The sequence below is a fragment of the Pongo abelii genome, chromosome 2 (assembly GCF_028885655.2).
Source record: "Pongo abelii isolate AG06213 chromosome 2, NHGRI_mPonAbe1-v2.0_pri, whole genome shotgun sequence".
Classification (NCBI taxonomy): domain Eukaryota; kingdom Metazoa; phylum Chordata; class Mammalia; order Primates; family Hominidae; genus Pongo; species Pongo abelii.
The window spans coordinates 102,417,768-102,443,407 of NC_085928.1; the positions used below are offsets into that span (position 1 = coordinate 102,417,768).

A 25,640-nucleotide genomic window follows, 5' to 3' on the forward strand; every position below is an offset into this window, starting at 1 on the left:
CACTTCCTTGATCTCTCCAGTCTTAAGAGTAGTAGTGACTTCCAGCTGTTGCTCATCTTTGGATTGCCTCATCATCCCCCATTTGGTCATTCAATTCTTTCCCTGTATCAAATTTCCCTTGTCTGAAATACCTAGGGTAATTTCTGTTTTGCTGACTGGTTGTTAACTGACGTATACTCTACAGTCCACTCTCTACACAGGGGCTGAAGTGGATCCCTCTAAAAACAAAGCAGATGGGGGCATGACCCAGCTCTCATCCCTCTAAGAGCTTCCCGTCATCAGAATAGATCAGAATAGAATCTCAGCTCCTCTGGAACTAAAAAAAAAAGGCAGATAAAAGGGAGCTAGGCCCTTTTATCTGCCTTTTCCATCCCTTTCTGAGCTCACCCTCCTCCTTGCCCACAGTATTTCTAGCCACAGCAGTCTGCTTGCTGTTCCTTCCGCCCGTCAAGCCAGTTTCTTTGCATTTGCTGTTTCCATTGCAAGAACACCCTTGCCGCAGATCTGTCCATGGCTTGCTCCCTCACATGATTCAGGTCTCTGCTCGAGAGGGACCTTCAGCGACCATCTTTTTTTTTTTTTTTTGAGACGGAGCCTCGCTCTGTCTCCCAGGCTGGAGTGCAGTGGCACAGCTGGGCTCACTGCAAGCTCCGCCTCCCAGGTTCACACCATTCTCCTGCCTCAGCCTCCAGTGTAGCTGGGACTACAGGCACCCGCCACCACGCCCGGCTAATTTTTTGTGTGTTTTTTTAGTAGAGATGGGGTTTCACCGTGTTAGCCAGGATGGTCTTGATCTCCTGATCTCATGATCCACCCGCCTCAGCCTCCCAAAGTGCTGGGATTACAGGCGTGAGCCACCGTGCCCGGCCTTCTTCTTCTTCTTTTTTTTTTTTTTTTTTTGAGACAGCGTCTCGCTCTGTCACCCAGGCTGGAGTGCAGTGGCACGATCTCAGCTCACTGCAAGCTCCACCTCCCGGGTTCATGTCATTCTCCTGCCTCAGCGTCCTGAGTAGTTGGCACTACAGGCGCCCGCCACCATGCTCGGCTAATTTATTTTTATTTTTTTATTTTTAGTAGAGACGGGGGTTTCATCATGTTAGCCAGGATGGTCTTGATCTCCTGACGTCGTGATCCGCCCGCCTTGGCCTCCCAAAGTGCTGGGATTACGGGCGTGAGCCACCGCGCCCAGCTTGCGACCATCTTTTCTAAAATTGTTCCACCTTCCCATCACTCAAATCCTTTTATCCTGCTTTATTTTTCTTCCCGGCACTTTCCCTACCTGCTATGGTATTTCATATTTATGCATACATTTGCTTAGAGCCTGCTTTACTAGAATGTAAGCTCCATGACAGCAGGGACCTTATCTGAGCCTCACTTGTGCCTATGGCCCTAGCACCCCTCACAGACACACGGTCAGCATTGCTGCAGATCTAGATGGTGAAGACAGGACATGGACCTCTTGGTTTAACTAATTTTGTGCTGGAATTCAAAGGGCTCCAGTGCAGTTCTCCATTATTCAGATGAGAAAAGTAGAGTGGAGAAATGGGTCCCAGGTCACACAGCTGAGTTTTGCTTCCTAGAGCTCTGTCCACACAGCTGTCCCTTCCTGTCCTTGGCTACAACTTGAACTTGGGCATTTGCCTCTAGGAGGTGAAGCTGGATTTTTGAAGTTTTGGTCCTTACCCAGGCAGCCCTATAAGCCCGGGGCAGCCCCTGAGTTACCAGGGCCTGGAGAGAGCTCGGTGGGGCCAAGTGGGAACAGCAAATGAGAAAAGTGGATTGGGGAACGCGATAGGGAGGGGTGGGGACTGTGGTGGGTTGCAGAGTTCATGCTCCCTTCAACATCATTAATATAAATAAAAAATTAAAACACTTCCTTAGCATGTGTATGTGTGTAAGTGTATTGCAAAATTTGCAAAAAACAAAACAAAATTAAAAAAAAACACACAGGAAGGATATGCCAGAAACTAATGAAACTGGCTCCCTCCAGCAGGTGAGTAGGAATGGAGTGAGGGGAATAGAAGGACTCTTTTGAGCACAGCTTGCACAGAGTGGACCTTTTGGAACTATGTTAATGTTCTACATATTGAAAACAATAAAGTAACAAAGAAGAATGTAGACAGAAATGACTGAGCCTACCTGTATTTCAGACGAATAACATAACCACATTGAAGAGAAAGAACCAATCCAAGTAACATCTGAACCTGTATTCAAACTGTTACTTTGACCATGGACCCTCAGTCTAACGACAAAAAAAAAAAAAAGAAAATACTGAGTAAGATCAGATACATCTTGAGCTCTACTTAGAACGTTTGTTTTTCACAGGGTATGGGCATGGCAATTCTGAAACTCCTTTTTGTGTAGGATTGAGCAAATAAGTAGATGTATTGATGTTGATAGAAACCCAGGTTCTTACTGTTTGAGAATCGAGGAAATAGGGAATTGGGGAAGAATGGAAGAACTCTGTGGTGTTTGATTGGAACTGGAGAAATAGATATAGAGAGATGTTTGTTATTTATTCACACATACGTATTCTGTCTCTCCCCTTTTTTTTTCCTTTTTAATTTTTTTAGAGACAGGGTCTTAGTCTGTCATCCAGGCTGGAATGTAGTGTTGCAATCATAACTCACTGCAGCCTTGAACTCTTGGGCTCAAGAGATCCTCCGGCTTTGGCCTCCCAAAGTGCTGGGATTACAGGTGAGAGCCCCTGCGCCAAGCCACATATACACATTCCTTAGCTCTCTTTGCTGAAAGGACTTAAAAGCAATGACATCTCAGTACCAAGGAGCACATCTATTGCCCAGATCTTGGATTCTAAACATTTCCTGCTCCAGGGAACCAGGGCTCCTTGGAGAAATGGCTGATTCCCGGTTCGTACGAGATGAACCTGGAACATCTTGTGATGCCAGAGAGAAAGGATGTGCTCAAAAAATGATCAGGACACAGAAGGGACCTTCTGCTGGCCAAATCTGGGACAATTTGAGGATCAAAATAACTAATGACAGTAATGGATTATAACTCACTGAATAAAATAAAAATCCATGAGTCTACACTGGTAATAAAGACAGAAACTAATACAGATAAAAGAAATGATGGAGTTAGATAACTACCATTTGCAACTATCTTAGCAAAAATTGATTCAGGTAGTTGATTTCAGTTAAGTTATCATCGATGGATAAAGCTAGTGGGTGAAAGGTGATGAGGAAAGGGACATTTACACCCAACAATATTTCCCCACAGATTATTGATTAATTACAAAGAGGAGAAATAGTAGCTTCACCGTGGAGAAACATGGTGGACATCACCTTAATGGATGATTAAAGTTAATTAACATCACCAAGAATGGGCCATGCCCCTACAGATGGAATTCCCTAAGGGCATATCATTTATGTCACATTCCTGCCCATGCAATACCTAAATCTAATCACGACAAAGCATCAGAGAAACCTAAACTGAGTGACATTCTATAAAACAACTGGCCTGTATTCTTCAAGAGTGTCAAAGTTATAAAAGAAAAAAAAGGCTAAGCAGTGTTTTCAGATTAAAGGAGACTAAAGAGACATAACAACTAAATGCAATGTGCAACCCTAGCCTGGATGTTGGCCTGCTCCAGGAATGGCACCCCTTGTCTGTGGATAGGATGACCTGCCTGGTGATCACTGGCATTCCTGCCTGAACAGCCTCCTTTCATGATTGCAGAGCTGTGCTCCTCTGACATAAGCTCAGCTTGTTTCTAACATTTAGATTAAGACACAAAGGAGGCTGGGTGCAGTGGCTCACACCTGTAATCCCAGCACTTTGGGAGGCAGAGGCAGGAGGATCACCTGAGCCCTGGAGTTTGAGACCAAACTGAGCAACGTGGCAAAACTTCATCTCTACAAAAAACACAAAAATTAGCCAGGTGTGGTGTCATGTACCTGTAGTCCCAGCTACTCTGGAGGCTGAGGTGGGAGGATCACCTGAGCCTGGGAAGGCTGAGGCTGCAGTGAGCAGTGGTTGCACCACTCCACTCTAGCCTGGGTGACAGGGTGAGACACTGCCTCAAAAAAAAAAAAAAAAGAAAGACACAAAGAGATGTTTGGTGCCAAGACATGAGGAATGCTTGATTCACCTGGCAATGTCTGGGATAAAGGACAGAATCACCAGGTGGGTCCCCAGATGACAAATAGTTCTGAGTAGACAGTGGGGGTCCCCCTTGAAGGCTCAATTAGAGGAAGCAGGTTGTTGCAGTGATGGACCAGGAGGGGCAAGGAGTGTGTGCATGATCCACATCAACCCATATGAGCGCTCGCTCCCTGGAGTGTGGCTGGAGGCCCAGGCCCAGCACAATTGTGGCACAGACAGGCAGAGGCTGGGACAAGAGAATACCACGTTTAGTAAAGCTGCTTGCGCGTGCCTGCAGTTTAGCCTACCTTGGTGACCACATGGCTCCAACATGCAGTCCAGTCCAGGATGGACGGCCTAGGTGGATGTGGGATCCAAGCCACTCTCAGCTGTGCCCCTTGAGCAGGCTGCTGCATCTGTGTCCCTGTAATACGCCCGTACCACACCCATCACTTTAGGAGGCAAGACTCTGGGGCCACAGACACATCAAGGCTAACAGGGATTGGAGGGAAGGGGGATCGATGTCTGGGACACAAGGGAGCCTGGCAAGAAGGGGTGATATGGATCCAGAAACCCCACTACTGGGTATACATCAAAGAGAAATGAAATCAGTATGTTCAAGAGATGTCTGCTCTCCCAGTTCACTGTAGCACTGTTCACAATGGCCAAGATATGGAAGCACCTTGGTGTCCACTGATAGATGAACAGATAGAGGAAATGTGGTGCATATACATAACAGAGTACCATTCAGCCTTAAAAAAGGAGGAAATCTTGTCATTTATGAAAACATGGGTGAACCCGGTGCACATTACACTAAGTGAAATAAGCCAGGCACAGAAAGACAAACACTGCATGATCTCACTTACATGTGGAACCTATAAAAGCTGCCCTTATACAAGTAAAGAGTCAAATGCCGGTTACCATGGGCTGGGAGGAGAGGAACTGGGCAGATGTGGGTCAAAGAATACAAAATTTCAGTTAGGAGGCATAAGTTCAGGGATCTTGTACAGCATGGTGACTACAGTTAACAACAACGTACTGTATTCTTGAAAAAAAGGAGTGATATAGGGGTACCAGAGATGGGCAGGATGATTGAAGATCACGGTCCAGCCTTGCAGGACCCCGGCGGACAGGGTGGGCACTCAGAGGTGGACCTCCAGCAGGTAGCGCAGGCGACACTGGCTCTCCTGGTAGATGAGGTACTCGCTCTGGGAGAATGTGGACCTGCTGAACTCTGGGCAGGGCACAGGCTGGCCCTGGGGCACCACCACTTGCTGGCCATCCAGCTCCAACTCAGTGTCCTGGGTCGGATCTGCAGGGCACAGCAAGGGCCAGGGTGGCCCAGGGGTCACAGGTCACTGGTCCCTGGCCTTACGAGTAAGTCCTTCTCCCTACGCTCTCCACGTCTGTCACAGGGCACACCTGCTCATTTCCACCTTGCCCACCTCCAAACCACTGCAGCGGCTGGGGCTTCTGCCTGGGGTGTCCTCCCCGACTTCTCTCTGGGAAACTCGTACTCATCCTTCAATGCTCAGTCAACAACTTCTCTTTTTGAAGCCCTCCGGGATGCCCAGGAATGATTTGTTGAACAAGTGGATGTTTGTCAAATGACAAACTGAGTGACTACAGGGAAGCTTCTTTTTGTCCCTCTTCACAGCCCCCTCCCTGAAAATGTCCCAGCCCCTATCTCGGCCCCACCTCTCTCCCTGGGCTGTACAGCTTCTGAGGACTCACCAGGCTCGGTGTGGCCTCGGGCAATGACACTGTCGAAGCCGGGAGGTGGGCTCTTCAAGCTGGGGTTGTCCGTGTTGATATGGTGCTCTCTGCCCAGGGCCACCTCACCCAAGAACATGTAGCCGACATGGTGGGCCCCACACTTCATGCCAGTAACTGCAGGACACAGGGAGGCACCAGTGGGCAGCTCAGCCTGCCTCCTGCTGACCTGTGGGGCCCCTCTCTGCTGCGATGTTATCTCTTTTGGCTTTGCTGCTCCAGCAAGAAAAGGCTCACTCTCCTCCAGCTGTCACTCCCTCCTTGTCCCAGCCTGCTCCCTCCCACCTCACTGTGCTCCCTATGGCCAGGCCTCTGCACCCTCTGCTGTCCTCACCAAGGTCAGCAATGGCCTCCCAGTGACCAAACCCGGGGCAGGGGCTTTTCTCCCTGGCCTGCTCTGCTTACTTTGCTTCTGACATCATCAGCCCCTACCTGGGACTTCCTCGCACTGGCTCTCCTAAGCCCTCCACCCCGCCACTCTTTCCTAAGCTCGTCTGCCCTCCTGGTGGACCCCTTGCTCTTGGCGACCTCAGGCATCCTAGAACTTCAGCCCCATCTATTCTGGGATGAATCCTTGGTCCTTGCTCTCTTGGCCAGCTGGGTGGTGGCCTCCAATGATGGGGACAGCCTGGGCTGAGGAGCTGGTCTGGGGGGGTCATTTTGGTGAGGACATTCCTGGCCAGAAACTCCGAAGTCACTGGAGACAGCCTTGACCCTTTCCCACATGCTCCCCATCCCACCTCCTATATGCCCCTCTCATGGGCTCCCTCCCCTGCACTTCCCAGCCCTTGGGCCAGGCACCCATCACATCCAGCCTGGATAAGAGCACGGCCTCTCTGCAGCCTCTGGCTGCTGCCCCCCTCTCCACAGCTGTAGCCACTGGGATCCTGCTACAGACAAGTCCAGCTGGGCTAACCATCAGTCTCTGGATAAAGCCTCCTTGATCGTTCTGGGCCCCTAACCCACCCTGCCCCCACTAGGCATTGCTCTGAGCTCCAGTATCAGGAAGTGTTTGGAAGCCCTGACCTGCCACATCCTCACATCCTCCCAGCCTCTCTGCCCATCCCCTTGCCTTGACGTCTCCTCTTTTTTATTTTTATTTTTTCAGATAGAGTCTGGCTCTGTCACACAGGCTGGAGTGTGATCATAGCTCATGGCAGCCTTAAACTTGTGGGCTCAAGCACTCCTCCTGCCTCAGCCTCCTGAGTATATGGAACTACAGGTGTGTGCCACCACACCTGGCTCAAAGGCTCCCCTTTTACCCCCTCCCAGGTCTGGTTGGTGCACCCATCCTATCTGTATTGCCTCCCCCAGGAAGCCATCCCTGACCATCAGACACTTCCTCTAAGACCCCCGCCACCAAAGCTCAGGACAACCCACTGAGCACTGTAGTCATTAACCACTAAAGGATTCCTCTCTTGGATTCACCATGAATTTCCAGTGACCAAGGACTGGGCCCAATCCACCTTAGTGCCAACCCTCCCAGGGCTTGGCCCAGAGGGGCACCTCACCATATCCAGCTGACTTGCTGTTCTCTGAGGCAAAGTAGATGCCCTTGCCAACACGCCCACCAGAATGTGGCATGATGCGGAGCCCACTAGTGAGGATGGCGGCCACCACGGCCATGTTGGTGCCATGCCACAGCAGCTTCCGATTACCCAGTTTGGAGTGGGCCTGGAATCTGTCTTCCTGAGTGGAGAGGAAGTGAGAAATGGGAGTGATGCCACCCGAGTACTCAGGCGCCTTGCCCTGCTGCTCGTGACCGAGGCCTAGTGTCCCTCTGCTTACTCACACGCACTCATGGCCGGCAGAAACTGACCAGAGTTGCTAAACGATTTGCTAAGGGGCAGATTAGTCAACGACATCTTCCTAAGGCACAGTGGTGATGGGGGAGAGGTGGGGGAACCTCCCTCACCTCCCCTTCTCGGTTTACTTTCCAGATGTGTTGAAGTGTAGGGCACCTGTGGTTGCTGCCAGTCTGTTCTAAGTAGGTCTGTATCACCTGTGGGGAGAGCAGAAGCTGGTTGCCAGGGTGGGAGGCTCAGGAGCTAATCCCCCATTTTTCTTCCCCCAGTCCCAAGCCCTCCTCAGGCCCTGGAGACACAGGAAGAGAAGGCTGAGGGCGAGTATTCCTCTGGGCACCTCGAGGGCAGGTGGGCAGAGGGACAGTGCCCACTGATAGCCTGGCCCCTCTGTGGGGCCCAACTCACCTTGTACTCAGGTGCTCCAGAGTCTAGCAGCTGCAGCTGGCACTTGAGAAGCTGGTAGTCTCGGTCCAGGGGGTGTGGCACCTCCTCCACCATCTTCTCCTGCTCAGAGGCTGCCTGCAGGGCCTGGGCCAGCTCGATGTCCGCCAGCACCTAGGATGATGGGCCCTGGCAGCTTGTCTTCCCACTTGACCTCTGGCCTCCCCTCTCCTCTCTCACATGACTGGTACTGTAGCCACCCCACCTGTGTGTCCCGCCTGTCCCTCCCCACCCTATCTGTCTGCCTAGCCTTCCCCACCCGTCTGTCAGCCTGCCCAGGCAGTCCATCCTTCTGGGCCTTCTTGGCCACCTGCCCCTCATCCCGCTTGCCTAGGCTGTCTGTTCAGTGCCCCACTGCCTGCCCGCACCCCTGCCAGCCCTCACCAGCAGCATGTCCTTCTTGGCCTGCAGAAGCTCAGGGGAATTGATGGGCGGGGGCTGGCTGCGGCCGAAGTTGTGCGGGATGACAGTGTAAAAGTGGGAGGACAGCTCCTCCAGGCTTTGGCCACCATCAGTGGGGCCTTTCAGGGCCTCCTCCAGCGCCTCCAAGGCCTCAAAGCCCCGTGCAATCTGTTGCTTGCTCAGCTTTCCCAGGGGCATCTTCTTCACATCTAGGGGGACAGGGGAGTGGGGAGACTCAGCCCCACAGCCCTGTCACCCTGAGGCCCCTGCCACCCTGCCTGCCTCTCACTCCTCACCCAGGTCCATGAGGGCCATGGTGTTCTTGAACATCTCCTTGCTGAAGATGTTAGTGATGAGCTTCTGCGTGGCTGGGTCCAGGGAGCAGGGCTGCACCCGCTTAGCCACAGTCCTCACTGGGCCTCCGTCCACCTGAAGATAGAGGGCACACATGGGCAGAAGCAGCTGGGCAGGGCGCGACACCAGACAGAGACCGGCCAGCCTGAGGCTAGAGGGGAGTTCTGTGGCTGAGGCTGCGCAGCTGGGCAGTGGCAGAGCCCAACCAGCGGGAACTCTCCAACGAGTCCCCTCCCTCAGCCCAGGGCCTGCTCACCTTCCTTGGCCATCTCACCTTCACCACAGCTTCCTGGGCCTCATCCTCTGCCTGTACTTCGATAAGTGTGTACTTGCCCGGGTGAGACACAAAGCGGTCCCGCTCTGCCCAGTTGTTCTTGGTCTTTTCACGAAATTTCTTCTCAAAGTCCTTCTTTGCATCTTCTAGCCTTGTGAAGTGGTTGATCTTCGACTGGCCGACCTCTCCCTGCAACTGACAGCCTTCAGGGGTATGCCCACCATCAACATTTGCTGGCCTGCGTGTCGGGCCAGGTCCTGTGCTGAGCACCCCGGGACAGTTGGGGGTGCCCCCCTAGTCAGTAGCTGTGGCCTTTTGAGGACCCTGGGGAGTATGTGCAGAGCAGGCGGGGCACTCACCACACGGCCCCAGCGGTTCCAACAGGTGAAGCGGTCGCTGTCTTGGAGCAGCTGGATGATGTAGAACTTGTTGTTGTTGTTCCCGATGTTGGTCTGGTTCAGGGTGCAGTCGTAGTCCTCATACACCTGGGCCAGAGGGGAGGTGGGGGGCAGGCTGGCTGGGGTCAGATGGGGTGCCTGGCCGTACACCGAGAGGGCTCTGATGGGGACAGGAGTCTGACGGCAGTGGGAGTCAGAGGGACCCTGTCTTGGAAGCTTGGGCAGTCACTGCTCTTCCCTAGGCGATGCGGTGTGAGAGGACATGGCTAAACCCTGACATGGGGGTATGGGGGGTGCTGGGGGGACACAGCTGGGCCCTGGATGGGGGAATCTGAGAGGGACATGGCTCTGCCCTGAGGGGACATGGGCGAGCGCCCAGGAAACTGATGTAGTCACAGCCTTTCCCTAAGTGCGGTGGGAGGAGGCCTGCATGGGGTCTGCAGGGCAGATGTGACCCGCCTGGACCTGATGGGACACAGCCCTGATGTGTGGGGTCAGGAGAACATGGCCTGGCGCTGGCGCTTACCTGGGGGCCTTGGGCTCCAAAACCAGAACTGAGTCCTAAGGGGGTGGCCTGGGTATGTTTGTGCTTATCAGTGGGCAGGTTCTGGGCCTGACTGGGGACTGCAGCTCACCTGGGTCCCGGGGTTGCTGCTGAGTGGACATGTTGGATCCACGCGGATTATGCGCTTCTCTGCGGGTATGGCCTTGAGGGCCTCAGCGGCGGAGCGGAAGGGGTCCTCCTCCCTTCCTGCCTGCCGGCCCTTCTTCTCAGGGCCCTCAGTCTGTACCGAGGGCTTCCGCTTTGGAGCCATGGCTGTCCTGGGGCACAGAGAGGCCCTTAGGCCTGAGTGGAGGCCTCCTCATCCCCAACGACCCACTGTCAGTCCCCACCCCTGCCCTGGGCCAGCACAACACCAACTTGCCCCACCCCGGGCTGGCCCTTCGGTGGCCTCCCATTGCAACCTGTGTCCACCCTGACGGCATTCCCAGCCCCAGACCACACCCGGCTCTTTGTCCCTCAGAAACGCCCCTTTCCCCAGTCCCAAGTGCAAGGTTAGGACTCTGTCCAGTCTGCCCACTCTGGTCAACAGGGTCTGCCTGGCTCCCTACCCTCTCCAGCTGACCTGTGTGTCCTGAGGGGTAGGGAAAGTGAAAGGAGGATCTCTCTCTTCCACTTCGGGGCTCCTCCCCCTGTGTCAGCTAGTTCAGCCCTGGCATGGTTGCGGGGCTGAGTCACCGAGCTATGGGGGAGGGTGGGCAGAGGCTCCTGGGGGCAGGATTCTTGGGGCCAGATTTATCCTCCCGGAGCTTAGAACCCAGTGCTGTAGAAGTCCTTCCCAATGGACTCAAGAGTTCTGAGGAGACAGAACTCCAGATCAGTGGCCTTGAACTGACAGAGGGCAAAGGCCAGTCCCACCAGGCCTTGCCCTGCCCTGCCGTGGGCAGGACCATAGCACACTCACCCAAGAAAAGCAGGGACATGGGAGAGGAATCTTGGCTGCCACCCGGCCTGGTTGTGTGCGCCTCCCAGGACAGTCCCAGGTCTAGCAACTCTCCATGAGCCTCAGGCGTGAATTAGGGAGAGAATTCCCAACAATCGCCAGAGGCCGGGGATGAGCTTGTGTGGGGGATTAGACATCGGCTATTTGGCCACCAGTGAGGTGAAGCAGTGGCTGGGGCAGGCCGAGTCAGGCGACCAGTCCCACGGACGGGTGGACACTCGATCTGGCATATCCAAGTCCGGGGCAGTCGCGTCCGTAGCGACTCATGTGGCCGGGGCCTGCAGCACGCATCTGCCGGTCGCCCGGTGACCTTGGGCCCGGTGACCTTGGGCCCGGATACAGACGCAGCCTCCCTCTCCCCGGGGCTGCTTGGATCCCCGTTGGGTCTAGCGCGGGGCTGCCCATGGAGGGGAGGAGTCACGCTCCAGAACGCGAAAGGGCGCCGCGTCTCTGGCGCCTCCCAGCGGCCAAGGGGCGCAAACACAGAGACGGCTCTTGCTCCGACTTCGAAGTCGGCCGGCAGCAGAGCGCAAGCGCCACAGCTTCAGGCCGGAAGCGCTGTGGAGGTACGGGCTTCCTACTCGAGCCTGGTGCGGGAGCCTAGGAACTTCAGGAGGCGGGGCTACAAGCGTGCATCCTATGGGTGCCTGGGGGCGTGGCAGGGCCTGCCGAAGGACCCAATGGAGCAGTAGGAGGCGGGGCCCGGCGGGCGGTGGAAGCCTATCAAGACGCGGGGTCTTGCCATGCGGCTGGGGAGCTGGGAGGGTTCAGCTGCCACGTGAGTTCTCCTGCGGCCGCTGCTACACGCCTGGTGGGCAGCATGTCGGCAACAGCGGCTGCTCGTAAGCGGGGAAAGCCGGCCTCTGGGGCCGGGGCTGGCGCGGGGGCTGGCAAGCGGCGGCGAAAGGTGAGCATGGCGCTTCTGAGGGCCGCGGTCAGCCCTGCTACTGGGACAACCGTCATCCCATCCAGGGGACCTAGGTCCGGGCCCTTCCCCAGCCCTTCGCCCTGGACCCCTGCTGGAGTCAGCTTCATCCCTCTCTCCGCGGGCCAAATCCTAGAAAGCCGTTCGCTTAACCCGGGAACTACCGCCTTTCCCAGTCCTGGGGTTCTGAGGGAACCGAGGGGGGCCCTTGGTCAATGCCAGGGTGGTCTGGACCCCTGACCAAAGAAAAGACCGTATAATTCCCAGGCCGACTCTGCGGGGGACAGGGGCAAATCCAAGGGTGGCGGCAAGATGAATGAGGAGATCTCCAGCGACTCTGAGAGCGAGAGGTGAGCTGTTCTTTTCCACATAGTGGGAGGGAAAACTGAGTCCCATGGTGCACGGAAGACTGAGTGAGTCCGAACAGAGCTGAGCCGAGAACCCAAGACTCTGGCCCTTGGCTCTGAGATCGTGGCTCTTTCCTTTAGTTTCTGGTCCTGCAAAGTCTTGTTTCTGCGAGGTCTCTGGGTGGGAAGGACCCTGGGCCCCAATCCGAGGCCATTGAGACCTCTTTAGGTTTTGGCAGGGACTGGACTGATTGAGAAATTGCAGGAAAAGAGAACAAAGCTGTCAAGTATTTCTTGCATCCTTCTTCCCTTGCCAGTTTTCCTGCAATTTCACAATTACTGGACTCCCCGTCTCTTAATATGCCAGGCACTGTCTTTGCTGTTGGAAGTGCAGAGATAGGCAGGCGGGTGAAGAGAGTGTTGTAGTGAGGTGTGTGTTTTATAGTTGTGTGTTCTGGTAACAGGGGAGGGACATTTAAATAGGGTCTTGAGAGATGAAGAGGAGTCTCTCACGGAGAGGTAGGGAAGGCATTCAGTGATCAGAGGAAAGTCTGAGGTGTAAGTGTGCCAGAATGGGCAGTAGAAAAGATGGAAGGGTGCTGGGCCTGGTAACTCATGCCTCTAATCCCAGCACTTTGGGAGGCCAAGGCGGGAGGATTGCTTGAGGTCAGGAGTTTGAGACCAGCCTGGGCAACATAGCGAGATCTTGTCTGCACAAAAACAAAAAAAGTTAGCTGGGTATGGTGGTGTGCACCTGTAGTCCCAACTACTCATTAGGCTAAGGTTTGGGGATCCCTTCCCAGGGAGTTGAAGCTACAGTGAACTATGATCATACACTGCTCTCCAGTCTGGGTGACAGAGCAAGATCCTGTCTCTAAAAAAAAAAACACACACACAAAAACAGGAGGACTGGTCATAAGTGCATGTAGATTGTAGAGGGCTTTGAATGCCTCGCTCATTTCTGCAGGTGATGGGTGTGGTTGCTTGCAGGATTTCAAAGGGTCAGGCAAGGTGTCAGGCCTGACCCTGTGGGTTGGAGGCTCTTGGACCAGAGAATCCTAGTGCCTTCTCTATGAGTTGACTTTAGAACCTCGCTTCTAAAATTGAGTATGTATTGCCTTAATTTGCTCACGGAAAGACTTAATGTACTTTTTTTTTTTGTTTTTGAGACAGAGTCTCACTCTGTTGCCCAGGCTGGAGTGCAGTGGTGCGATCTCGGCTCACTGCAGCCTCTGCTTCCCAGGTTCAAGTGATTCTCCTGCCTCAGCCACCTGAGTAGCTGGGATTATAGGCCTGCACCACCATGCCTGGCTAATTATGTATGTTTAGTAGAGACGGAGTTTCACCATGTTGGCCAGGCTGGTCTCGAACTCCTGACCTCAAGTGATCCGCCCACCTTAGCCTCCCAGAGTGCTAGGATTATAGGCATGAGCCACCACACCCAGCCATTAATGTACTTTTCTTAATCTGAAGGTTATTGTGGGTGAGTGTGTGCCAGGCTAGTGTGGGCTAAGTGCTTTTAAATATTTTTAGAATGTTGTGTTGTGAAGTGTGTTAGATACAGAAGAGTGAATGAGATATATTTGTGCTACAGAGAGTAATGGTAAAATGGTAAACCTCTGTATACTTACTTACCACTTAGGTTAAGAACTAGAACATTTGCAGAAACTTAGAAGCCCCAACTGTCATTCCTAACTTGAGTTAATCATTTCTTTGGTTTCTTTGTTCTTCTTTTAAAAAATTAACATTTTCCATTTAGGTGTAATTTACATATAGTAACATTCACTTTTTAAAGTTATAGTTCAATGAGTTTTGACAAACACACACAGTCGTGTGACCACCTCTACCCTGAAGGTAAAGAGTTTCATCACCCTCCAAAACTCCTCCTGCTCCTTCATAGTCAGCCCCTGTCCTTCCCCCCAAGTCTCTGCTAACCACTGCCCCTAGAGTTGTGCATTTTCTAGCATGCCCTGTAAATGGAATCATAGTGTGTACTTCCCTTGCATTTCTTTAGCATTCTGCCTCATGCGTATGAATCCTTCAACAATAGATTAATTAGTTTGGCTAAATTGAGTAGAAGTCCGAAGTTAACACAGGTCCTTTGGCTGTGTAAGGGAAGGGCAGCACTAGCCCTGTTGGCTGAAGGCTTGCCAGGCACAGGGCACTAAATTATTTCTGGGGCATGGTCCAGCTTTGGCTTTCCTGAGAGTTTCCAAGATCCCTTCTGGGGAAGTCAGGGGCAGGGTTACGAGTGAGTCCTGGGAAACACGGTTAGGGGAGTGGACAGAGACTAGATGTCTGCAGGCACATGATCAGAGGGAGTGGGCTGCCCTGGATCCTCTGTGTCTGAGTGCCCATGACCTACCCCCACCTCCCAGGAGCAGGTCAAAGCAGGGCCTGTCTTTGAGTGAAGTGAGTACTCTCAGCTGGTCTGGGGGCTGGGGCATGGAGGGGAAAGCCGTAACTTCACCAGTAAAGGCCAATCCCCAAACAGTGAAGGTTCGCTTGGAACCTTGTTCCCAGGGTAAAGGATGGTGCTGTGGTGATGACAGTCCTGGTGTGTCTGCCTGGTGGGTCTTTGGATCTGATCCAGACTGCCCCTGTTATGTCTGGGTATGGTGTCACCTTTTCTGCTCTCTGTGTCGCATCTCTGGTTTCCGGTATCCCTTGCCTTTCTCTTTCCCAGTTTACCCTCTTGTTTGGGAGCACAGCCTCTATCCTTCTTAAAGAAAAAGAGGGAGAAAATTCCGTGGCACCTTGCACACCTGGCAGTGTCGTCATTGATTGTTTGACTGGGCATGGCATTTTAGGGGTCAGTGTATTCCTCCAGAGCTTTGTGTGTGAGTCTCCTTTGTCTTCTTGTTTTCAGTATTGCTGTTGAGATGCCTGTGCATTTTGATTCCTGACTCTTTGTATGTGACCTGATTTCTTTTGGAAGCCTGGTTTCTCTTGGAAGCCTCCTCTTTCTCCCAGAGTTGAGAGGCTTTAGTGATCTCTTTGGGATTTGGGTCTGTTTCCACCCCTACGTGGGGCACTGAGTGGGGCCTTTTAGTTTGGGGAGTCACATCCTTCAGTTTTCTGCAGTGTAGTCACCGGCCACGTGGGCTGGCAGGGAATGGGGGAGGTTGGATGGCAGGGTGAGCATCCAAAAGGCACGATCCTAGCGGCCAGAGGAACAAGGTGAGCCCCTCAGACCCAGCCCCTTCCTGCCCACAGCCTAGCTCCAAGGAAGCCTGAGGAGGAGGAGGAGGAAGAGCTGGAGGAAACTGCACAGGAAAAGAAGCTGCGCTTGGCCAAGCTCTACTTAGAGCAGCTCCGTCAGCAAGGTGAGCCAGTGAGCAGGCCAGCCATGGGCAGGGCTTGTGCCTGTGCTGGTCTGCTGCTCATCGCTGCAGCCCCAGCCACTTGATGGGTGACTGACATGGGTTCCCAGTGAGTGCCCGGGCTGTCGGTGCTGGCTGCCCTGTGGGGGTGGCCAGGAGCTCTCATGGGCCTCCTGGGGAGCCTGCAGGGGGCTGATCTGATAAGTAAAGGCAGGAGGAAACCCTCCAGCTTGCCCTCCCCTCTGCTGAGGCAGCTGGAGCTTCCTGCATTATCCAGCGCTGGGGCAGTGGGATGGGGACAGGATGGAGGGGAAAGAGGGGTCTCAGCCTCAGTTTATTTGGTCTGGTCTGTCCTGCACAGAGGAGGAGAAGGCTGAGGCCCGTGCATTTGAGGAGGACCAGGTGGCGGGGCGCCTGAAGGAGGATGTGGTAAGTGTGGAGGGAGAGTTGGGGGAGGGTGGAGGTGGAGCTGATCTGCTCCCAGGGTCTCATCCACCTCTTCTCCATGCAGCTCGAGCAGAGGGGCAGGCTGCAGAAGTTGGTGGCAAAGGAGGTGAGTGGACATGGTATTTTGTTATAAGGTTGGAGGGAATTGGGGGCCCCACTTGGGTTGGTGGGCAGGTGGCTCGGTGGGGGCTCAGAGTGTGGGGGCCTTTGCTCTGGAACATGGTGGACACTTGGGCCTATCTGGTCAGGTAAGGATCTGGTCCTTGTAGCCTTGGGTCTTGTTTTCCTTCTGGCCTGGGTGGGAAAGGCCAACACTGCGCGGTGGGGTTGGTGAGGTGGTGCCTTTATGCCACTAGCCACAGTGACCCAGCCCCTGTCTGCCCAGATCCAGGCCCCAGCCTTGGCTGACATTCGTGTTTTACGGGGGCATCAGCTGTCTGTCACATGTTTGGTCATCACCCCCGATGACTCAGCCATCTTCTCTGCTGCCAAAGACTGCACCGTCATTAAGTGTGAGTGAGTGCCTGGGTGGGGCTGGAGCCCCCTTGGCGGATGCGGGAGGGCTGTCAGGGGAGTGGGAGTGGTCACGGCAGGCTGAGCCCTGCAGGGGGGAAGTCTCTGGAGGCAGGTTTGCTGCCCTAGAAGTGCTCTCTGGGTGACAGTGAAAGCTGCTGCCCGGCAGTGGAGCTTATGAGCTCCCTGTCCCTAGAGACCTTTGGACAAAGTCAGGATGATGATTTAATGGGAATTAATGCCGCTGGTGGGTGGTTGGACTAGAAGACATTTGAGGCTGTGCAGTCCTGGGATTGAGTGCCCGGTCCTCCTGGGTTCCCATCCATTGCTGGCTGACCAGCAGTTCCTTCTACACCTGGTGTAGTAACAGAAGAACTCACACCATCAATCCCAAAGTCCTTGTTCATCCCTTCTCTTCTTTGGGCTGTGTGGCTGCTGTTTGGCATTAATGTCCCTCTTCATAGATGAGGAAACTGAGGCAGCTTGTCCGGAGGCTCACAGTGGCTGAGCCAGGTCTTCTGGCCGAGTCCGGGACATTTGCCATGGCTCTTCTTTCCATGCTGCCCCTTGACGGGGGTTGCCAGCCAGCCCTATCCCCCCATCCCAGTAGCTTCTCCCCCACCCCCAACGGCAGGGAGCGTGGAGAGTGGACGGAAGCTGCGTGTGATTCCTCGAGCCAAGAAGGGTGCCGAGGGAAAGCCCCCTGGCCACAGCAGCCACGTCCTCTGCATGGCCATCTCCTCCGACGGCAAGTACCTTGTAAGGCCAGGTTGGCCCTGGGGGCAGGCAGGAGGTCTGGTGCATGGTGGGTGCCTGTGATCATTGTCTTCATCCCTGCAGGCCTCCGGTGACCGCAGCAAGCTCATTCTCATTTGGGAGGCCCAGAGCTGCCAGCACCTGTACACCTTCACAGGACACCGGGATGCAGTGTCGGTGAGGAGCTGGGTCTATGCCAGTGGATCTTTAGTGGGCACATGCTAGTGTTCTAGGCTCAGTGCTGGCCTCTGTAGTCCCCGTCCTCAGGGAACCTGCATCCTGGGGTAGCGAGTGGGTAGTGAGTGGTGCTGTAAAATACATAAATGGGCGAAAGGGATGGGGAGGAGCTGGGGGAGACTGGGCCGAGCTTGCTCAGGAATCAACGAGGGCCTTGAGAAGCCGCCTCTGGGCGTGGTGTGGCAGCTCTTGCCTATAATCCTAGCACTTTGGGAGGCCAAGATGGAGGATCATTTGAGCCCAGGAGATGGAGGCTGCAGTGAGCTATGATCGCACCACTGCACTCCAGCCTGAGCAACAGAATGAGACCCTGTCGCTAAAAAAAATAAATAAATAAAAAAGAAGTCTGCATCTGCTCAGGGGCAGACGGGCATGTGGGCGGCACAAAAGTGCCTCACAGGACATGCCACGTGGCTTGCTTTTTGGGAAGTCCTCCCTGGGCCTGACCTGTCTCTCGCCTGCTGTAGTCCAGGTCCCCTTTGTCCTCTCCCCATGCACCCTTAGGGTCTGGCATTCCGTAGAGGCACCCACCAGCTCTACAGCACGTCCCACGATCGCTCTGTGAAGGTGTGGAATGTAGCAGAGAACTCCTACGTGGAGACGCTGTGAGTATGTTTGGGAGAGGGTGTGTGGATGGTATGGGAGAGGGTATAGGAGTGTGTGCCCATGAGTTCATGCGATACCCCTATCCCCCCATCCTGCTCTGCCCGGCCCTCTAGCTTCGGACACCAGGATGCTGTGGCTGCGCTGGATGCCTTGAGCCGGGAGTGCTGTGTGACGGCTGGAGGCCGGGACGGGACTGTACGTGTGTGGAAGATCCCTGAGGAGTCCCAGCTTGTCTTCTATGGCCACCAGTAAGGTGGCCTGCCATGCCAGTGGGGGCTACATGGGCTGGGGGTGGGCTTGGGCCACAACCCTCACAGCCCCTTTCTCCAGGGGCTCCATCGACTGCATCCACCTAATCAATGAGGAGCACATGGTGTCCGGCGCGGACGATGGGTAAGAGCTCCTTTGGATGTCTCTGGCCACAGCTTCTGCTCCTGAGCGCTGGCTGCCCACGGGGCCCTGAGCTTGCCCCAGGGCACCCCCAGTGGGGGAGCTGTTGTAACCTCTTTTCATAGATGAGGATGATGAGGCAGAGAGCTCAGATGACCTTGTCTGGGCTGTGTGCCCTTGATCCCTTCCTGTCGTGGCCTTTTTTCTTTTTTTTTAGAATTAAAAAAAATTTTTTGTGGGTGCTTAGTATGTATTTGTGGGGTACTTGAGATGTTTTGATACAGGCATGCAATAAGTAATAATCACATCATGGGAAATGGGGTATCCATCCCCTCAAGCATTAATCCTTTGTGTTATACATGGGGTCTTTTCTGCCTCTGGCCCCCTCACTGCTATATTCCCTCCCTGTCTGTAGCTCTGTGGCCTTGTGGGGCCTCTCCAAGAAGCGACCACTTGCCCTGCAGCGTGAAGCTCACGGGCTGCGGGGAGAGCCAGGCCTGGAGCAGCCCTTCTGGATATCGTCGGTGGCAGCCCTCCTCAACACAGACCTTGTGGCAACAGGTGGGTGCCCTGAGAGGCAGGAAGGAGGGGTCGCCAGGTGGGCCGGTGCAGGGGTTGCTCACTGTTCTAGTCTCCCCAGGCTCCCACAGCTCCTGCGTGCGGCTTTGGCAGTGTGGGGAAGGCTTCCGGCAGCTTGACCTTCTCTGTGACATCCCCCTGGTGAGTGAGTGGGCTTGAATGCTCAGCCTGTCTCTGCCACACTGCCTAGGCCCCTGGAATTAGCTCTTTAAGGTCTTTCTTCCTGCCAGAAGGGAACCTTCTCAGGGCAGGGCCAGCTCCTAGCGCAGGGCCTGGCAGGAACCCTCCCCACTTTCCCTCCTCTGTTCCCCTTCCTATCCTAGGCCCTGTCCAGGGTGCTGGGGTACAAGTCAGGGAGCAGCATGGGGAGAGGCATGGAGGCCTGGCCCTGTGATGAGTTCTGCACTGCTGGTGCTAGATTGGGTTCCAGGCTAGAGGGTGTGGACCTCACTGTCCACACTAGGGTGACCTGGGGGAGGGTGGCAGGATCTGTCAGTGATGTGTGCTGAGAATGCAGGGTCTAGGTCAGTGGGGACAGTCATGGGGTCTCCAGGGCCCCACCACCAGGAGCCAGCCTCAGGTCATACTTGGTGTACATTGCCTCCTTCATCCTCACAAACTCACTGCTAGCCCCGTGCTCTGCTTACCCCCGTCTCACAGATGTGGAGGCTGAGGCCCCGACAAGTGTAGGGCTGGCCTGTGTCACCAGGTGGCAGGAGGCAGAGCAGGGATTTAACCCAGGCCTGATAAGGCCCAGTCCTTGACTGTCATGCTGAGGACGGTGGTGGGGGGGCATTCTAATGTCTTTCCGTGTTGTCTCTCTTTCTGCTCAGGTGGGTTTTATCAACAGCCTGAAGTTCTCCAGCTCTGGGGACTTCCTAGTGGCTGGGGTAGGGCAGGAGCACAGGTATGTGTGGCCCTCGAGGGTTCAGGTAAGGTGGTGCAGGCTGGACAGCTGGGTGGAAATGGGGTGGAGACTGGGCCGAGTCTCAGCTGCTTCTTGCACTCCCTGCAGGCTTGGCCGATGGTGGAGAATCAAAGAGGCTCGGAATTCTGTCTGCATCATCCCACTCCGCAGGGTCCCCGTACCCCCAGCTGCTGGTTCCTGATACTCTTACTCTCCTTATTTAAGTCCTTCCCAGGCTATGCCCCACCCTCTTTGTATTAAAACCCTCCTCTTTTTGGTCTTGTCTCTTGTAGCTTCTTGGTGGGGGTGGGGGTGCATCAGGGACTGGGTGGGAGGCGGCCTGGGGTGGGACAGGACTCCAGCAGTCTCCTAGCTCTGCCCCTCTGCTAGCCTGAGGGCTGTTATCCTTTTCCAAAGAACTTGGGATGGAGACCTCAACTGGCTCCTGGCTCCTGTCCCTGCATGTCCTGCACAACCTCCTGAGGCTAGCTGCCTGCCACTGCTCTGGGTGGTCGGGGTCAGAAGCTACTCACCCCTCAGCTCAGAAGCCAGGGCTTGTAAGGGCTGGCGCTGGGGTCAGGACTGGACTGTAGACAGAGGACCTGCACATGAAACTGGCTTCGCTTCCTCTCCCAGGTCAGGTCAGGAAGCTGGAGGGGACAGACTGCCCTGAGGTGTGGGGGTCAGGAGTGGGAGTGGGAGTGGCACCCTGCACTGGTGGGCTTACTGTTTGGAGACAGGGGTCCAAGTTGGGAAGAGCTCTGTCTTTGGTCTGAATATCAGAACCAGGACCTACCTGCCAGGACCTACCTGCCAGGGAAGTGAGTCAAAGGAATGCTCACTCTCTCTGATTTCACCGAGTGGGTAGCTCCCTCCTGCTGTGGGGTGAAGCCAGCGAGGAGGAGGTAGAGGTGGACTGGAGGTGTAGAGGCACAGTGAGGTCCCCTCCTATCAGGAAAAAGAAGAAGGGGGTGTTAAGGGAAAGCCCCGTGCCCATGGGGCCCAACGGCTGAACCTGTGAAGGAGTGGTGTGGTCACCTGAGAGACGAAGCCACAGGGCTCCCCTTGACCCCATGCTCACGAGGCCTCCCCCTCAGACTGACCTGTGCCTGCAGTTAACCTGGGGCCAGAGGGGTCAGGTTCAGGCTGAGCCTCTGAAAAATCATTTTTTAATTTTTTTTTGAGACAGAGTTTCAGTCTTGTTGCCCAGGCTGGAGTGCAGTGGCACGATCTCAGCTCACTGCAACCTCTGCCTCCCAGGTTCAAGCAATTCTCCCACCTCAGCCTCCCAAGTAGCTGGGATTACAGGTGTGTGCCACCACACCTGGCTAATTTTTGTATTTTTAGTAGAGACAGGGTTTTGCCATGTTGGCCAGGCTGGTCTCAAACTCCTGACCTCAGGTGATCCATCCACCTCGGTCCCCCAAAGTGTTGGGATTACAGGCGTGAGCTACTGTGCCCAGCCTGAAAAATCCTATTACAGATGAGAAGATGTTGGTAGAATTCACTCACTCCTGTGTCCCGTCCCAAATTGAGCTCAGCAGTGTCATAAACACACCTGAAAAACACTGTAAACAACACAGAGAAGCCCCTGAACGAGTGAACACTTTCCTAAGTACATTCTCATCAAATGAAAATGAGGACTCCGGATTCAAAGTGAAGATAACTTCTTCCATGGTTTCTATTCTCAGCGTTGCTCTGTCGGGGCTTCCTTGCTATTGAATTCTTGAGCAGGGACTGCTATCAGCAAACCCGGTGCCTTCAGCCTCTCCCAGGACCCTTCTCCTCACCTCCACTTTGGCCAAAGTCTGCCTGTTTCGGGCGGGTTGCATTCCACCCGGCTCTCAGGCTGAGATTGAGTAGGTGTTCTCTCTGGCTCCTGCATCCGTTAGCTATTGCTGGGTGCAAACCATCCTAAAACTGGCTTAGAACCATTAGTGTGCATGGATCTGCAGGCCAACGGGGGATTTCTTTTCTTTTTTTTTGGAGACAGAGTCTCGCTCTTGTTACCCAGGCTGGAGTGCAATGGCGCAATCTCAGCTCACAGCAACCTCCGCCTCCCAGGTTCAAGTGATTCTCCTGCCTCAGCCTTCCGAGTAGCTGGGATTACAGGCATGTGCCACCATGCCTGGCTAATTTTGTATTTTTAGTAGAGATGGGGTTTCTCCATGTTGGTCAGGCTGGTCACAAACTCCCGACCTCAGGTGATCTGCCCGCCTCAGCCTCCCAAAGTGTTGGAATTACAGGCATGAGCTACCGCATCCAGACCAACTGGGGGTTTCTTCTGGTCCCAGCTGAGCTTACTCATGATTTTGCAATCAGCTGTGTGTTTGAAGCTCTGCTGACCTTGACTTATCTATGTTTGGAGGTTGGCTGGCAATGGACACACTGGGAAAACTGCACTTCCATATGTGGTTTCTCATTCTCCAGCAGGCTAGCCCAAGCCAGGAGAGAAGCATGCAAATCATCTAGAGGTCCGGGCTTGGATCTGGCACTTCTATTGCATTCAGTTGGCCAAAGTGAATGGCAGGCCATCCTAGATTCATGGGAATGAAACTTCATCTCTTGATGGGAGTGACTGCCATGTCATGTCATGAAGGGCAGGGAATCCACATAGTTTACTGTCCAGTCCAGAACATCACTCCACCTTTCCCCTACCAGAGCTAGGCTCTTCTTACTCCTGAGTTGGCAGAGGATGTGCTAGAGGGCAACCTCAGATTCTGATGGTGCAGGAAGAGTCAAGGATGAACGGCCAGATCCTAGCTCACTGGCCCCCCCTTTTTTTTTTTGAGACAGGGTTTTGCTCTGTCATCCAGGCTGGAGTACAGTGGTTCGATCTCAGCTCACTGCAACCTCTGCCTCCCTGGTTCAAGTGATTCTCATGCCTCAGCCTCCCAAGTAGCTGGGTTTATAGGCATGAGCCACTACACCTGGCTAATTTTTGTATTTTTAGTAGAGATGAGGTTTCACCATGTTGGTCAGGCTGGTCTCAAACTCCTGGCCTCAAGTGATCTGCCCACCTTGGCCTCCCAAAGTTCTGGGATTATGGGCATGAGCCACAGCACCTGGCCACCCCCTGGCCACTATTAGGAGGTTGGCATGACAGATGAGCAGCCAATATCCACTCTTCGCTCCTGCCTGAGAATGGGCCTAGGAGTATAGTCTGAACCTCTGAGCCACCCAAATCACTGCCATTCTAGGGGAATCTACCATCAATCCTAACTTCAAAAGGGAAACTAGAAATCAGGGAGGTGAAGGCAATAGGGCTGGCAACCCACCTTCTTTCCACAAACAGGAAGTGTTGAGGCCACTTTATGGAGATGGTGACAGTAATATGTCTTCGATACCTGTTGTGTGGTCTGCCAGGTACTCATTCCCATTTCCTTCTGAAAGTGTAACTCCAATTTCTCTTGGAAAACTCCCTCGCACCTTGTAGCATATCCATCCATCCATCCATTGATCCATTGATCCATCCATCCATCCATTGATCCATCCATCCATCCGTCCAACAAAACTTTGTTGTGTTCCAGTGATGCCCCAGCTCCTGTTCTAGGCCATGGGGATACAGAAACGAACAAGAAAAAGTTCCTGCATTCAAGAAGTCTACCCTCTGGAGGTATAAAGCATGTAAATAAGCAGACACAATGCAAATCCAAATGATTAGTGTTAATGAAGAGGTCAAGCAGAGTGAGAGGACAGAGACTAGGTAAGGTCTCTGGAGAAACATCCAGCGAGACCTGAATGACAGGAAGATCTGGGGGAAGAGCACCCCCAGTCTTTAATCATCTGTGCAAAGTCCTAAGGCAAGAGAATCTTCCTCAAGGAGCCACTTTCCAGGGTCTCTTGATTAGAGAAGTGTGTGGACAGAAACCCCAGGCAGAGGTGAGTAAGACAGAAGGGTAGCTGGTGCAGGACGGGTTGGCTGCCAGCTAAATGCCCTGCCTTTCTCAACCCTTCTTAGTCTACCACGTCTCTGTCTCATTTCTCTTCCCCACCCCTACCGTTCCAGTGCTGGCTCTTCTGGTTGCTGTCCAGTTTCCAGTGCTGAACTCCACCTTCCCCAATGTGGAGCTTCCTCATTCCCAGCTCAGTCACTTCCTGCTCACCCCCACCTCTTTCTGGGGACACTGGGTACAGGGAAGTACAGTGACAGGACCTGTCCCTAGGCATGGAGAAAAGGGTCTCCGGACTTTAGGGCCTTGGGTCTCCTTAGAGAAGCATCTGGTCCTCTTTTACTTTATAATATTCATTCATTCAATGAGCATTTATTTAGTACTTGCTCTGTGCTGTCACTTTTTAGCATCTGGGGACACAAATGAGGAAATGCTCAGATTCTGCCAGCAAGGAGCCAGAAGAAGGAAGAGACCGGCTAGCAAAGGTGACTGCATAAGATCAGGTGAGGACCACAAGTGGATACAGATCAGGTGGAGATCTTTAAAGGGGGCCACGAGGCTTCCCAAGGTGCAGGATCCACCAAGTAAACTCCTGGGTCCTCCTGGGAGGCTGCTGTGCCAGGGGCTGCATGTGAGGGTCACTTATCTGGGGATGGGGCTGGGGCTGCTGCAAAAGAAATGCCGGAGGCAGGGGCTGAGGGTTGCCTTAGAACAGCCCATTCCCAGGAGACCTGCATTTCCTCCTCTGCAGGCCGTGGAGCTGGGAGCACATGCAGAGGGCTGGTCCCACTGGGACCCTCACTGAGTCCTGCTTTCTTCTCCCTTTCCCAGCCCTCCTTCAAGGGGCCTACTGAGAACCTCTGGATGAAACTCTGGTAGAGGAGGTGGAGAATGGTGGGGGTGGGATGGGAGAATGGTACCCTAGGATGCTGGTACTTCTGTGCTCAGCGCTCACCCACAGTGGCCCTGAAGGGCCTGTGTCTTGCTCCCTGTACTGCATCCCTTACCCCAGATCCAGGAGGCTCACTCCACCATGCTCGCCCCAGCCCCCTCACCCAGCGCACTTTCCAACCTCCCCTTGGATGGCATCTGCCTCTGCTCCTCAGCCCCTGGGGTGCCTCCTCCCTGCCCACTGGCTAGAGGCTGAGCTGGTCTTGGTGGTACTCAAGGCCCCAGCACCCACCCTGCCTCTAGAGTCACCTCATCCACGAATGCCCCAGCCCCTGGGTCTCTTTCCTGTCTAGGCCTCCCTCCATTCTGGGCTCCAGCTCTCTAGTCACCCTAGGCTCCAAATGTGGGATCTTTCCTGTGCCCTTGGAGTGCAAGGACCTTCATCTCTTGCTTCTCATATAGACCCAAATAAGAGGATCATGCTGGGCAGGGTGGCTCATGCCTTTAATCCCAGCACTTTGGGAGGCTGAGGTGGGCAGATCACCTGAGGTTGGGAGTTTGAGACCTGCCTGACCAACATGGAGAAACCCTGTCTCTACTAAAAATACAAAATTAGCTGGGCATGGTGGCGCATGCCTGTAATTCCAGCTACTCGGGAGGCTGAGGCAAGAGAATCTCTTGAACCTGGGAGGGAGAGGTTGCCGTGGGCTGAGATTGTGCCATTGTACTCCAGCCTGGGCAACAAGAGCAAAACTCTGTCTCAAAAAAAA

The 25,640-nt window shown here is 54.1% G+C and overlaps 2 protein-coding genes across 7 annotated transcripts; one reads left to right on the top strand and one right to left on the bottom strand.

Moving 5' to 3' along the window:
- Positions 1-4,862: 4,862 nt before the first annotated feature.
- PARP3 (poly(ADP-ribose) polymerase family member 3) lies at positions 4,863-11,528 on the bottom strand. 6 transcript variants are annotated; one of them, XM_002813676.6, is made up of 11 exons: positions 11,018-11,528; positions 10,187-10,368; positions 9,513-9,638; positions 9,154-9,342; positions 8,822-8,954; positions 8,508-8,734; positions 8,088-8,237; positions 7,793-7,879; positions 7,389-7,566; positions 5,839-5,994; positions 4,863-5,416 (listed from the first exon to the last, which is right to left on the bottom strand). In XM_002813676.6, the coding sequence occupies exons 1-11, from the start codon at positions 11,034-11,036 to the stop codon at positions 5,247-5,249; spliced, it is 1,617 nt and encodes a 538-aa protein (XP_002813722.3). In that variant the 5' UTR covers positions 11,037-11,528; the 3' UTR covers positions 4,863-5,246. The 6 variants fall into 6 exon arrangements, with proteins under 6 accessions (XP_002813722.3, XP_009237233.2, XP_009237232.2 ...); XM_009238958.4 differs by having other exon boundaries at positions 10,187-10,373; positions 11,018-11,432; XM_009238957.4 differs by lacking the exon at positions 11,018-11,528 and adding an exon at positions 10,679-10,909 and having other exon boundaries at positions 10,187-10,373.
- Positions 11,529-11,788: 260 nt separating this feature from the next.
- Positions 11,789-20,362, top strand: RRP9 (ribosomal RNA processing 9, U3 small nucleolar RNA binding protein). The gene is made up of 15 exons (XM_002813677.6): positions 11,789-11,963; positions 12,249-12,331; positions 15,545-15,654; positions 16,013-16,080; positions 16,163-16,204; positions 16,484-16,610; positions 17,246-17,370; positions 17,452-17,544; positions 18,109-18,209; positions 18,324-18,458; positions 18,541-18,603; positions 19,016-19,161; positions 19,241-19,320; positions 20,013-20,086; positions 20,195-20,362. Exons 1-15 carry the CDS (start codon positions 11,877-11,879, stop codon positions 20,286-20,288), a joined length of 1,428 nt encoding a protein of 475 aa, XP_002813723.2. The 5' UTR covers positions 11,789-11,876; the 3' UTR covers positions 20,289-20,362.
- The last annotated feature ends 5,278 nt before the right edge of the window (positions 20,363-25,640 follow it).

Excerpts from the sequence above, each read along its gene's own strand:
- PARP3 (XM_002813676.6), bottom strand. Across the intron at positions 9,343-9,512 it reads GGAACCGCTGGGGCCGTGTG|GGAGAGGTCGGCCAGTCGAA; the intron begins GTGAGTGCCCCG and ends TGTCAGTTGCAG. Across the intron at positions 8,735-8,821 it reads CATGGCCCTCATGGACCTGG|ATGTGAAGAAGATGCCCCTG; the intron begins GTGAGGAGTGAG and ends CTGTCCCCCTAG.
- RRP9 (XM_002813677.6), top strand. The coding sequence starts at position 11,877 with ATGTCGGCAACAGCGGCTGCTCGTAAGCGGGGAAAGCCGGCCTCTGGG. Across the intron at positions 12,332-15,544 it reads AGCGACTCTGAGAGCGAGAG|CCTAGCTCCAAGGAAGCCTG; the intron begins GTGAGCTGTTCT and ends TCCTGCCCACAG. Across the intron at positions 18,604-19,015 it reads GTGTCCGGCGCGGACGATGG|CTCTGTGGCCTTGTGGGGCC; the intron begins GTAAGAGCTCCT and ends CCCTGTCTGTAG.